Below are 14,171 nucleotides of genomic sequence, written 5' to 3' on the forward strand. Positions count from 1 at the left end.
GGAAAGGGGGATGGCAGTTTTACAGGGGGGATGATTTTGACCGTTTTTATTTCAGGGGGGATGATTTGGACCGTTTTTATTTCAGGGGGGGATGATTTGGACCGTTTTTATTTCAGGGGGGGATGATTTGGACCGTTTTTATTTCAGGGGGGGATGATTTGGACCGTTTTTATTTCAGGGGGGGATGATTTGGACCGTTTTTATTTCAGGGGGGGATGCCATCCCCCCTAATCCTCCCTCAACTCCAGTACTGCATACGCACACGCGTTAATGATGACTTGTTTAACGTGGTGTGATCATTGTGACGGGTCTGTCAGGTGGCTCTAAAGCATAACTTTCATCTGCAGCTGCTGGAGGGAATTCTGGGTATTTTCCTTCCCATCATACCGCTGTGTTGCAGGGCACTGAGGAACAGGAGTTGTAAATGAAGTCCTCTTCCTCCCACCCTGGGCCGGTCCCAGCAACAGCAGCATCTGGACTGCGTCCGGTGCTTCTGATGCTTCTCTTTTGGGTTTTCAAGGGTTCTTTTAGTCAGGAGTCCAGAAATATTCAATTCAATTCAATTCAATTGTATTTGTATAGCGTCTAATACAACAGATGTTGTCTGTAGACGCTTTCCAGAGATCCAGAACATGAACATAAACCCCTGAGCAATTATTACATAAACAATGGCAGGTAAAAACTCCCCTAGCGGGAGAAAAACCTTAAGCCAAACAGTGGCAACAAAAACTCCCCTTTAGGAGGGAAGAAACCTGGACCAGGACCTGGATCATAAGGGGGGACCCTCCTGCCGAGGGCCAGACTGGGGGGTCGGGGACGTCAGCAGCACACAGCAGGCATGTGGAAGCAGCAACTGGATGACCGGGGGTGGGTGGGGGACCGGGACTGCAGGCCAGCACACAGCTCCCGAAGCTCCGGCCTGCAAACATGCACAAAAGAGAAAAAAGGGGGGCCAGCACAAAAGACTACAGGAGCGATGGACAAAAATGATGCCGATGAGATATTTAGAATAAATAAAAATGGAGAAGAGAGGAAGGGAAGAGGAGAGGAGAAGAAGGGTGAGAGGCACCGCCCAGCGGATCATGTCGGTGCCCCCCTGCAGCCTATAGCCTATAGCAGCATATCTACCGCAAAGCTATATTTGAGATTAACTATTATAGTCTTGTTCTATAGCTGCAACTATGACTACTGACTCTAACACACTAGAATTCACACTACCTAGAGATTTACCAACATCAGCTAGAGGTTTACTAAAGACTAACTATAGGCTTTACTAAACAGAAAGGTTTTAAGTTTGGTTTTAAAGGTGGAGGTGGTGTCAGTCTCCTTAACCCAGATTGGAAGTTGGTTCCAAAGTAATGGTGCCTGATAGCAGAACGCCCGCTCTCCAAATCTACATTTAGATACTCTAGGAACTACGAGTAAACCTGCACTCTGAGAACGGAGAGCTCTGCCAGGAACATAAGGCACTATCAGGTCTTGCAAATAATGCGGAGCTAAGCCTTTTTGGGCTTTATACGCAAGTAATAAAATTTTAAATTGGATTCTGAATTTTACAGGTAGCCAATGGAGCAACGCTAACACTGGAGAGACGTGGTCTCTCCTGCTGATTCCTGTCAGCACTCGCGCTGCTGCATTTTGGATCAGCTGGAGCCTGTTCAGCAAATTACTTGGAAAATAACAATTACTTGGAAATACATCATTTTATTGATTGAACGGATTTTAATTTTGAGATTTGCATTGATCTAAAAGCAGTTTGAGCCATTGGGCGGAACAAAGTCGGGGGTTTTCTATGGATGAGCCGGGTCAGTATTGGTATTGGTCAGATGTGGGTTGTGTTTCTGGGCGGAGGGATGATTGCTCCAACAGGGATATTCAATGTTTCGCTCTGTTTATTGCTGCAAAAAGAGATTGTCAATCCAAGAAGACTTTTGTTGATGTGTAGTGTTTTAATTGATCAGTCGAGCGTTGCTTTTATCGATCTTTCCAGATTTCAATGGTCGGTATAACATTTTTTAGCAGTTGTTCTGTCAGATTGTTAACTGATCCTAGACATGGTTCCATTGATCAGTGATGGATTTCAAGTTTTAACTTGTCAAATGATAACTTCTGTCTTTCACTGATAGTGTTGATATTGTACTTTTATATTCAGATGTGTTTTTTTTTTCATATAAGGGTTTTCATCGACTACATTCACCTTGGAGGCGTTTCATTGGCTTGACCAAATTTTGGAATTTTGGAACTGTGGAATGTTTTTATTGATACGTGATAGATTTCCTCTCGCCCTCTCGACCACACACACACACACACACACACACACACACACACACACACACACACACACACACACACACACACACACACACACACACACACACACACACACACACACACAGGTGAATGTTACCTCAACATGATAGGCATGTATTATTACACATGTATCCTGCTATCCTGTGTGTGTGTGTGTGTGTGTGTGTGTGTGTGTGTGTGTGTGTGTGTGTGTGTGTGTGTGTGTGTGTGTGTGTGTGTGTGTGTGTGTGTGTGTGTGTGTGTGTGTGTGTGTGTCTGAAGTGGGTCAGGAGGAAGTAGAGCACATCTTCAGAGGATTCTGGGTAATAGAATCCAGGTCTGCTGTGATTCGCCGAAGGTCACAAATATTAATTAACTGGTTTACTGCTTCCTTCCTCGTTAGGAGATGAGTGAAACCCGGAGCAGCAGGTGTGTGTGTCTGTGTGTGTGTGGTTCTGATCCGTGTTCTGCTGGTCCCACAGAGCCGCCCGTACCCATCGCCCCGCCACAGCTGACTGCAGTCGGGGCCACGTACCTGTGGATCCAGCTCAACGCCAACTCCATCAACGGAGATGGGCCTATCATCGACAGAGAGGTGACTGTGGAGTTTGATACTCATGTTGTTGATGAAGTTCTACTGCTCCATGAGGAGCTGTTTAAAAAAATCTGTTTTTCTAAGACGGTTTCTCCAGATCTGAGACTTCTAAAAAAGGCGTCATGGTCTTGGATGTGGTTCTACATTCAACACGCTGTTATTGATCCTGGTCATTGGGTTTTCAGGTGGAGTACCGTACCGTAGCAGGCATGTTGATTGACACCACGCCTGTAGATAAGTCCACCCACAAAATTGGACACCTCGACCCCGACACCGAATACGAGATCAGCGTGCTTCTCACGAGACCCCTGGAAGGAGGGACAGGAAACCCCGGGCCACCGCTCCGAGCCAGGACCAAGTGTGCAGGTAAGGTGGAGCCGGTGGCCGACTTTCTTGGAAGTAAAAGATTTTCGTTTCCTGATTTTCTGCTGCGAAAGCTGCTAGAGGCTAGCGGCTAACTGCTAGGCTGCTGTGGCACTGATCTCATTAAAGCAGCGGTCGGCAACATAAAATGTTGAAAGAGCCATATTGGACCAAAAACACAAAAAACAAATATGTCTGGAGCCGCAAAAAATGAAAAGTCTTGTATCAGCCTTAGAATGAAGGCAACACATGCTGTATGTTTCTATATTAGTTAGAACTGGGTCCTCGGCTGCAAATGTAGCATGAAAATGTCTTTCCACACTTTTTGTTACACAAATCTACGGAAGAGTATCAGGGCCAGGCAGGAGAAAAATAAAAATAATATTTTAGAGGAGGAAGATTTTTATTTCATTATGCACTTCGAGAAAAAAGTGGAAATGTCGAGAAAAAAAGTCAGGATTTCGTGAAAAAAGTCAAAATGTCGAGAAAAAAGTGGAAATGTTGAGATTAATGTTGAAGTACAATTTCGGGAAAAAAGTCGAAATGTTGAGAAAAAAGTTAAAATGTTGAGAAAAAGTCGAAATGTCAAGAAAAAAGTCGAAATGTCAAGAAAAAAGTAAAAATGTCGAGAAAAAAGTCGAAATGTCGAGAAAAAAGTCAAAATTTCATGAAAAAAGTCGAAATGTCGAGAAAAAAGTCAAAATGTTGAGAAAAAGTCGAAATGTCAAGAAAAAAGTCGAAATGTCGAGAAAAGGTCAAAATGTCGAGAAAAAAATCGAAATGTCGAGAAAAAAGTCAAAATTTCATGAAAAAAGTGGAAATGTTGAGAAAAAAGTCAAAATGTCGAGAAAAAAGTGGAAATGTCAAGATCAATGTTGAAGTACAATTTCGAGAAAAAAATCGAAATGTCAAGAAAAAAGTCAAAATGTCGAGAAAAAAGTTGAAATGTTGAGAAAAAAGTCGAAATGTCGAGAAAAAAGTTGAAAGGAAAAAGGAAGAAAAAAAGAGAAAAAAAAGGAAAAAAAGGGAAAAAAGAGAAAAAAAGAAGAAAAAAAGGAAAAAAAAGGTCAAACATTTTTTAAAAAGCTCCAGGAGCCACTAGGGCGGTGCTAAAGAGCCGCATGTGGCTCTAGAGCCGCGGGTTGCCGAGCCCTGCACTAGAGGGTTAATGGTGGAGTTATTAACGAGCACGCTAGGCTGCGTTAGCGCTGCGCTCGTCAGGTGGCTAATGGTTAGTGGTGAGGTCATTAAGGCACGAGCTTCGTTAGTGCTGCACTCATTAGCTCTTTATGACTAGTGTGTACACATCATGCTAGTTGTTTCATGCACCAGGAAACAAACACAGACACAACGCACTGTTGTGTGTGTGTTTGTGTGTGTGTGTGTGATTAGCTAATTACACACACACACACACACACACACACACACACACACACACACACACACACACACACACACACACACACACACACACACACAGCAGTGCGTTGTGTGTGTGTGTGTGTGTGTGTGTGTGTGTGTGTGTGTGTGTGTGTGTGTGTGTGTGTGTGTGTGTGTGTGTGTGTGTGTGTGTGTGTGTGTGTGTGTCTGATTAGCGATGAGCTAATTACACAGGTGTAACAGACGTCCTGATGCAGCTGCTCCATCTGCGGCTGTTTCACACACTTTTACACATTACATTATATTATAATATAGTTTAACTATATATTTATATTACACTAATCATAATATAATATAAAAGAGCACAATTTATTGTTTATTTATTATAAGTAGTAGCTATCCATGTTATTGCGTTTATTTTCTAGATTACCACCAAGATAGGAAAACCTTTGTTAGCACATGTTAATTAAATATTCAACACATATGAATAGTAAATATCAGAAGGTAATTAAATATATTTTGAATCAAACATAGTGAACAAACATATGATAAATGAATTATAAAAATGATACACAAATTAAATAAAGCTAGCAGGGATGAGGTTTGTCATGATTTGGTAAATAAAACTGAATAAATTAATCAAATTATTCCGAAAGATGCTTATTAATGTATTAAAGTACCTTAATATCAATATTAATAACTTGTATTATTAGCATTAATAATAATAATAATAATAATAACAATAATAATAATAATTATTATTATTATTATTATTATCAATAATAATAATAATAATAATAATATTATTATTATTATTATTATTATTAGCAATACTAATAATATACTTGTTATTATTTGTGCAGTTTATAATAATAATATTGTTCTCGAAGCTCCGGATATATTCTGTACTCTGTGACGTTCAGTGGACTCTTGACCTTTTAGTTTGTTTCATCATTTAGTTTTTACTTTAAATGTACAGGACTGTCTCAGAAAATTAGAATATTGTGATAAAGTTCTTTATTTTCTGTAATGTAATTAAAAAAACAAAAATGTCATACATTCTGGATTCATTACAAATCAACTGAAATATTTCAAGCCTTTTATTATTTTAATATTGCTGATTATAGTTTACAGTTTAAGATTAAGATTCCCAGAATATTCTAATTTTTTTAGATAGGATATTTGAGTTTTCTTAAGCTGTAAGTCATGATCAGCAATATTAAAATAATAAAAGGCTTGCAATATTTCAGTTGATTTGTAATGAATCCAGAATGTATGACATTTTTAGGGCCCGAGCACTTGCAGTGCGAAGGCCCTATTGTATTTGCAGGAATTTTTTTAGGGCCCGAGCACCTTCAGTGCGAAGGCCCTATTGTATTTGCAGGAATTTTTATTATTATTATTATTTTCCTGACAAAGTGAAGGCCTTTTTGCCCCCCTTAACATGCCCAAAAAGTCACCAAATTTTGCACCCTAGTCAGGCCTGGCGAAAAATTTGATATTTAAAAGTTTGCATTAATGGGCGTGGCAAAATGGCTCAACAGCGCCCCCCGGAAAACTTTGTGCCTCAAGCCCCACGATACGGTTTGACGTACATGCACGAAAATCAGTACACACCTGTATCATGGGACAACTTAAACAAAAGTCTCTTGGGGTCATGCCCGAAACCGAACAGGATGTCGGCCATTTTGAATTAGTTGTGTCATTTTGGCGAAATTTATGCCATTCCTTCGAAAGTTAATTCAGCCCGAACCGTAACGTGCCCCCAAGTGTGTTATACATCAAAATGTGCGTCTTCATCCTGCGACAACACGCATTACTTTTCTCTTTCAAAAGCGTTACCGTGGTGGCGCTAGACACCAAAAAGCGCGCCCACCCTTCATCTGATTGGTTTGACAGAAAAAACTTTGTGCCTCAAGCCCCATAATACGGTTTGACGTACATGAACGAAAATCGGTACACACCTGTATCATGTCGCAACTAAAAGAAAAGTCTCTTGGCGCCATGGCCGAAACCGAACAGGAAGTCGGCCATTTTGAACATTCTGAATTAATTGCGTAATTTTGGAGCAATATATGCCATTCCTTCGAGAGTTAATTCAGCCCGAACCGTATCGTGAATCCAGATGTGTTATACATCAAAATGTGCGTCTCCATCCTGCGACTACACGCATTACTTTTCTCTTTCGAAAGTGTTACCGTGGCGACGCTAGACGCCAACAAGCGCACCCCCCCTTCATCTGATTGGTCCATATTTGATAGTTCCCCAAAAGGCACCAAATTTGGCATGCAAGCCAGGCCTGGCGATAAATTTGATATTTCATGGTTTGCATTAATGGGCGTGGCAAAATGGCTCAACAGCGCCCCCCGGAAAACTTTGTGCCTCAAGCCCCACAATACGGTTTGACGTACATGCACGAAAATCGCTACACACCTGTATCATGGCACAACTTAAACAAAAGTCTCTTGGAGCCATGGCTGAAACCAAACAGGATGTCGGCCATTTTGAATAAATTGTGTCTTTTTGGCGAGATTTATGCCATTCCTTCGGCAGTTAATTCAGCCCGAACCGTAACGTGCACCCAGGTGTGTTTTACATCAAAATGTGCATCTCCATCTTGCGACTACGCGCATTACTTTTCTCTTTCAAAAGTGTTACCGTGGCGACGCTAGACGCCAAAAGGCGCACCCCCCTTCATGTGATTGGTCCATATTTGATAGTTCTCCAAAAGTCACCAAATTTTACATGCAAGCCAGACTTGGCGATACATTTGATATTTCATGGTTTCCATTAATGGGCGTGGCCTAACGGCTCAACAGCGCCCCCTAGAATACTTTTATCTGCCATAACTTTTGAATGGTTTGACATAGGAAGTCGTGGGTGGTGTCATGGGATTCTTTATGGAGCCCTTGACCTTCATTGGCTTAAATTAGCCCCGCCCCTTTTTCTGATTGGTTGTCCCTTTTTTCTGCTATAACTTTTGAATGGTTTGACATAGGAAGTCGTGGGTGGTGTCATGGGACTCTGTAATGAGTCCTTAAGCTTCGTTGGCCTTAATTAGCCCCGCCCCTTCTTCTGATTGGTTGTCCCGATTTTCTGCTATAACTTTGGAATGGTTTGACATAGAGAGTCGTGGGTGGTGTCATCAGATTCTGTATGGAGTCCTTGACCTTCATTGGCTTGAATTAGCCCCGCCCCTTCTTCTGATTGGTTGTCCCTTTTTTCTGCTATAACTTTTCAATGGTTTGACATAGGAAGTCGTGGGTGGTGTCATTTCTGATACTTATGGGGGGCGGTGGCCGTGAGTGCGAGGGCCCGTTCATCGCTGCTTGCAGCTTTAATTATTATTATTATTTTCCTGACAAAAGGAAGGCCTTTTTGCCCCACTAAACGTGCCCAAAAAGTCACCAAATTTTGCACCCAAGTCAGGCCTGGCGAAAAATTTGATATTTAATGGTTTGCATTAATGGGCGTGGCAAAATGGCTAAACAGCGCCCCCTTGAAAACTTTGTGCCTCAAGCCCCACGATACGGTTTGACGTACATGCACGAAAATCGGTACACACCTGTATCATGGGGCAACTTAAAGAAAAGTCTCTTGGCGTCATGCCCGAAACCGAACAGGAAGTCGGCCATTTTGAATTAATCGTGTCACTTTGGCGCAATTTATGCCATTCCTTCGGCAGTTAATTCAGCCCGAACCGTAACGTGCACCCAGGTGTGTTATACATCAAAATGTGTGTCTCCCTCCTGCGACCACACGCATTACTTTTCTCTTTCAAAAGCGTTACCGTGGCGACGCTAGACGCCAAAAAGCGCGCCCACCCTTCATCTGGTTGGTTCAGACAGAAAAAACTTTGCGCCTCAAGCCCCATAATACGGTTTGACGTACATGAACGAAAATTGGTACACTCCTGTATCATGTCGCAACTAAAAGAAAAGTCCCTTGGCGCCATGGCCGAAACCGAACAGGAAGTCGGCCATTTTGAACATTCTGAATTAATTGCGTAATTTTGGAGCAATATATGCCATTCCTTCGAGAGTTAATTCAGCCCGAACCGTATCGTGAACCCAGATGTGTTATACATCAAAATGTGCGTCTCCATCCTGCGACGACACGCATTACTTTTCTCTTTCAAAAGTGTTACCGTGGCGACGCTAGACGCCAACAAGCGCACCCCCCCTTCATCTGATTGGTCCATATTTGATAGTTCCCCAAAAGGCACCAAATTTTGCATGCAAGCCAGGCCTGGCGATAAATTTGATATTTCATGGTTTGCATTAATGGGCGTGGCAAAATGGCTCAACAGCGCCCCCCGGAAAACTTTGTGCCTCAAGCCCCACAATACGGTTTGACGTACATGCACGAAAATCGCTACACACCTGTATCATGGGACAACTTAAAGAAAAGTCTCTTGGCGCCATGGCCGAAACCGAACAGGATGTCGGCCATTTTGAATTAATCGTGTCACTTTGGCGCAATTTATGCCATTCCTTCGGCAGTTAATTCAGCCCAAACCGTAACGTGCACCCAGGTGTGTTATACATCAAAATGTGCGTCTCCCTCCTGCGACCACACGCATTACTTTTCTCTTTCAAAAGCGTTACCGTGGCGACGCTAGACGCCAAAAGGCGCGCCCACCCTTCATCTGATTGGTCAATGTTTGATAGTTCTCCAAAAGTCACCAAATTTTGCATGCAAGCCAGACTTGGCGATACATTTGATATTTCATGGTTTGCATTAATGGGCGTGGCCTAACGGCTCAACAGCGCCCCCTAGAATACTTTTATCTGCCATAACTTTTGAATGGTTTGACATAGAAAGTCGTGGGTGGTGTCATGGGACTCTGTAATGAGTCCTTAAGCTTCGTTGGCCTTAATTAGCCCCGCCCCTTCTTCTGATTGGTTGTCCCGATTTTCTGCTATAACATTGGAATGGTTTGACATAGAGAGTCCTGGGTGGTGTCATCAGATTCTTTATGGAGTCCTTGACCTTCATTGGCCTGAATTAGCCCCGCCCCTTCTTCTGATTGGTTGTCCGTTTTTTCTGCTATAACATTTTAATTGTTTGACATAGGAAGTCGTGGGTGGTGTCATGGGACTCTGTAATGAGTCCTTAAGCTTAGTTGGCCTTAATTAGCCCCGCCCCTTCTTCTGATTGGTTGTCCCGATTTTCTGCTATAACTTTGGAATGGTTTGACATAGGGAGTCGTGGGTGGTGTCCTTTCTGATATGCTTATGGGGGGCGGTGGCCGTGAGTGCGAGGGCCCGTTCATCGCTGCTTGCAGCTTTAATTGTTTTTGTAATTGCATTACAGAACATCACAATATTCTAATTTTCTGAGACAGTCCTGTACTTGGCTGAACACACGTCATCTCAGAGATGGAATCATGCATGTATGGAGTGTGTTATCGATAATAGCAGACTTGTGTCTCTTTGTGCTGCAGACATCAGGTGTCTCATCGCCGTGGTAACGCGGTGTGAATGTGTGTCAGGTTTCAACCCGCCGGAGCTCGGGGCTGCTGTTACACGGCTGCTGTCAGCACCTCGCCGCCCCGCAGCAGCCCCCGCTGTCTTCTCATAAACACATGAAGCAGCTGACTGGCCATGAACCCGTCGGTCGGGCGGCCCATCCCCGCCCCCTCACACGGGCTGACATTAAACTCCCCCCGGTGGCCGGCTGTCACACTGCCGCCCTGCAGAGCGCCCTCATTCACGGCCCTGCAGCTCAGTCGGAGCTTCCGCTGCAATGCTTTCCAGCCTGGTCACAAGTCAGCAGGATTAGGGTTGGGGTTAACAGTCTCTTTGGTTCCACAGTCGGAACCAAAGATCTGGCAATCCTCCATGAGATCTAGATAATTCATGGGATTCTGGGAGATACTGTTCACGCTCGGGATGTTTGTGTCAGTTCTGGGTGTACCAGATGAGTGTTTCATACGTCACACTGCAAAAACTCCACATCTTTCTAGTTTCTAGTTAAAATGTCTCATTTTTAGTCAAAAAAATCTCATTACACTTAAAACAAGACTCATCACTGGAAAAATAACTTGTTATTTGACAATTTTCACCTGTTTCAGCAGGTACATCTCATTCTTACAATGGCAAGAATTACGTTTCTATATGGTCAAAATTTACAAAGACCGGGTCAAATACAGTATTACAAAAGTAATCTGTAACAATTCGTACGGTGAATTAAACCAATTTGACAATTCTATGCCACAATGCCTGTTTCCAGGTCTTATTAAGTAGGATCAATCCCCCCTTCTGAATCAGAGTCCACAGGTGGAGGCCGGGTTGGAGGTGGGATTTACGGTGGCCGAGACCCGCTATTGCTGAAAATAAAAGTAACGCTGCAAACAGAAACAAACGCTGTTGCAAATAAAGGAAACGCTTAGCAAATAAAAGAAACGCTGCAAACAAAAAGAAACGCTGCTGCAAATAAAATAAAAAAACCACGCAAATAAAAAAGCCACAACGGAAGTGAATTAACGGGGACTATTTTTGCTGATGCACCGGTGTTGCACATTAAAAATTACACGTAGCGACGTTGAACATTAACCTTTTCACATATTTTCTCGTTAGTTGTTCTTCTTATTCCTCGCTCTTCTTATTTCTTCCTTTTCACTTACGTCCTCTTCGTCTTCTTCTTCTCCTCTCACATAAAAACACCGGTGCATCAGCAAAAATAGTCCCCGGTAATTCACTTCCGTTGTGGCTTTTTTATTTGCATCGTTTTTTTTTTTGTTTTTTTTGCAGCGGCGTTTCTTTATATTTGCAGCGTTTATTTTATTTGCAGCGGCGTTTATTTTTATTTGCAGCGTTTCTTTCATTTTCAGCAATGGCGGGTCTCGGCCACCGTAGGGGATTGACAGCAAGCTACTGTAGGTTGAGACATCCGAAGTCATCTAAGAATGCGTACTTCTTGCTCCTTAAATAGCTCAAAGAACAAACCGAGTAATTGGAGCGAACCATTCAGAGGTGTAAATAAGCAGACGCATGCACTGCAGAGATTGCCTGCCTGAAATAAATCCCAGGGTCCTATCATTTATTCTTGGTGTATCTCTTGTAGTAATACAATATTTATTTTTTTTCTATGTAAGAAATCTAAGACTTTTGACTGTTTGTAAAGAGTTCAATCCTCTCACATTAAATGACGCAATGTTAAAGTTCTCTACTTCATCTGTTCGCTGCAAGTGACTCTTTGAGCTTTGATGGTGCCGTTTCTTGCAAGGTTCCATCCCTGCAGCCATTGTTGGCTCCATCATTGAAGCCGTATCTTCTGGCGGATTGTTAGCTCAAAGGTGGTTCTTACTTCTTGTTCTTCTTTGGGTCTGTCTTTGAGGTGTTGTCTCCCGTCAGGTCTTTAACCAATTTGGGCAGGTATTACATCGTTACTGAGCTGCTGGAACAAGAAGGGAGGCTGTGTGTCGGCGCTCAGCGCTGTGCTGCCATCTTGCCTCGTCTCTTCCCGTTTTTCTGATGTTTTCGTGGCGGTTTAAATGTTGCTTGTTGGGAGCGAGTTTGTTTGACAGGATGCTCCCACTCCTGATCACAGAACCGAGATAACCTCCACCCTTCTGGAGCTGTCAGCAGATAACAACAAAGCTCCTTGGAGATAAGCGGAGGAAACAAGACGAAACAGAAGAAGTGTTATGAGTGTTCGCACGCGTGTGTTTGATTGACAGCTCAGTCTGTGTGTGCCACTGTGACACACTCTCAATGCGACGATGTTCACGATGATAACACTCATCTACGTTTTCAATTCACTTTTATTTATTCATTTTACAGCCAATAAATAATGAACCAGCTTGTGTGTGTGTGTGTGTGTTTGTGTGTGCGTGTCTGTGTCTGTGTGTGTAGGTCTGAGTGTGTGTGTGTGTGTGTGTGTGTGTGTGTGTGTGTGTGTGTTTGTGTGCGCTCCATAATGAATGAGCGTGTCCATCATACACGCTTTAGGACTTAGAGCTCGGTGAGGCGACTCAGCGTGGCGGCACACAAACAGCAGCACATCAACATTTCATATTCTGCTCCAGATGCGAGGCTGCCGCCACCAGAGTCTTCATCGGGGACGCGATCAGCGTGACACTCCTCTGATCAGATGTTCTTTTTGAAAACAACTGGCTGCAATCAGCATCCAATGAAACGTTATTGATCCCACGAGAGGAAGCTCTCAGCAGCTTTTGTAAAAGGGCACAAACTGAAATGTTACTGAAAAACATGAACGCTGTGAATATCGTCTCACGGTAATGAACCACAAAGTCTTTCATCCTTACATCCACTAAACAGGAGTTTGGTTCTCATTGCCGGCAGTAAGTCAGACTTGTTCCCAGTGCATGTTGGACTTTGGACCTTCATCCTTCAGACCTCTACAGGAGATCCTTCAGACCTAAAGGAGATCATTTCAGACCTCTACAGAAGATCCTTCAGACCTCTACGGAAGATCCTTTCAGACCTCTACAGGAGATCCTTCAGACCTCTACAGATGATCCTTTCAGACCTCTACAGGAGATCCTTCAGACCTCTACAGATGATCCTTTCAGACCTCTACAGGACATCCTTCAGACCTAAAGGAGATAATTTCAGACCTCTACAGAAGATCCTTCAGACCTCTACGGAAGATCCTTTCAGACCTCTACAGGATATCCTTCAGACCTCTACAGGAGATCCTTCAGACCTCTACAGAAGATCCTTCAGACCTCTACAGGAGATCCTTCAGACCTCTACAGAAGATCCTTCAGACCTCTACGGAAGATCCTTTCAGACCTCTACAGGAGATCCTTCAGACCTCTACAGGATATCCTTCAGACCTCTACAGGATATCCTTCAGACCTCTACAGGAGATCCTTTCAGACCTCTACAGGAGACCCTTCAGACCTCTACAGGAGACCCTTCAGACCTCTACAGGAGATCCTTCAGACCTAAAGGAGATCCTTCAGACCTCTACAGGAGATCCTTCAGACCTAAAGGAGATCCTTCAGACCTCTACAGGAGATCCTTCAGACCTCTACAGGAGATCCTTCAGACCTCTACAGGAGATCCTTTCAGACCTCTACAGGAGATCCTTCAGACCTCTACAGGAGATCCTTCAGACCTAAAGGAGATCCTTCAGACCTCTACAGGAGATCCTTCAGACCTCTACAGGAGATCCTTCAGACCTCTACAGGAGATCCTTCAGACCTCTACAGGAGATCCTTTCAGACCTCTACAGGAGATCCTTTCAGACCTCTACAGGAGATCCTTCAGACCTCTACAGGAGATCCTTCAGACCTCTACAGATGATCCTTTCAGACCTCTACAGGAGATCCTTCAGACCTCTACAGGAGATCCTTCAGACCTCTACAGACGATCCTTCAGACCTCTACAGGAGATCCTTCAGACCTCTACAGACGATCCTTCAGACCTCTACACGAGTTCCTTCAGACCTCTACAGACGATCCTTCAGACCTCTACAGGAGATCCTTCAGACCTCTACAGACGATCCTTCAGACCTCTACAGGAGATCCTTCAGACCTCTACAGATGATCCTTTCAGACCTCTACAGATGA

General features: G+C 43.4%; 1 protein-coding gene across 8 annotated transcripts in view; it reads left to right on the plus strand.

Annotated features, from left to right (window-relative positions):
* The window catches only part of LOC133423533 (receptor-type tyrosine-protein phosphatase mu-like), a 258,499-nt gene that overhangs the window by 99,161 nt on the left and 145,167 nt on the right, over nucleotides 1-14,171 (plus strand). For all 8 annotated transcript variants that reach the window (XM_061713736.1, XM_061713737.1, XM_061713741.1 and 5 more), the window contains exons 8-9: nucleotides 2,772-2,884; nucleotides 3,070-3,250. In XM_061713736.1, coding sequence (XP_061569720.1) covers nucleotides 2,772-2,884; nucleotides 3,070-3,250 — 294 coding nt within the window. The remainder of the gene's footprint in view (nucleotides 1-2,771; nucleotides 2,885-3,069; nucleotides 3,251-14,171) is intronic.

Source organism: Cololabis saira, chromosome 22 (assembly GCF_033807715.1).
Source record: "Cololabis saira isolate AMF1-May2022 chromosome 22, fColSai1.1, whole genome shotgun sequence".
NCBI classification, from domain to species: Eukaryota; Metazoa; Chordata; class Actinopteri; order Beloniformes; family Belonidae; genus Cololabis; species Cololabis saira.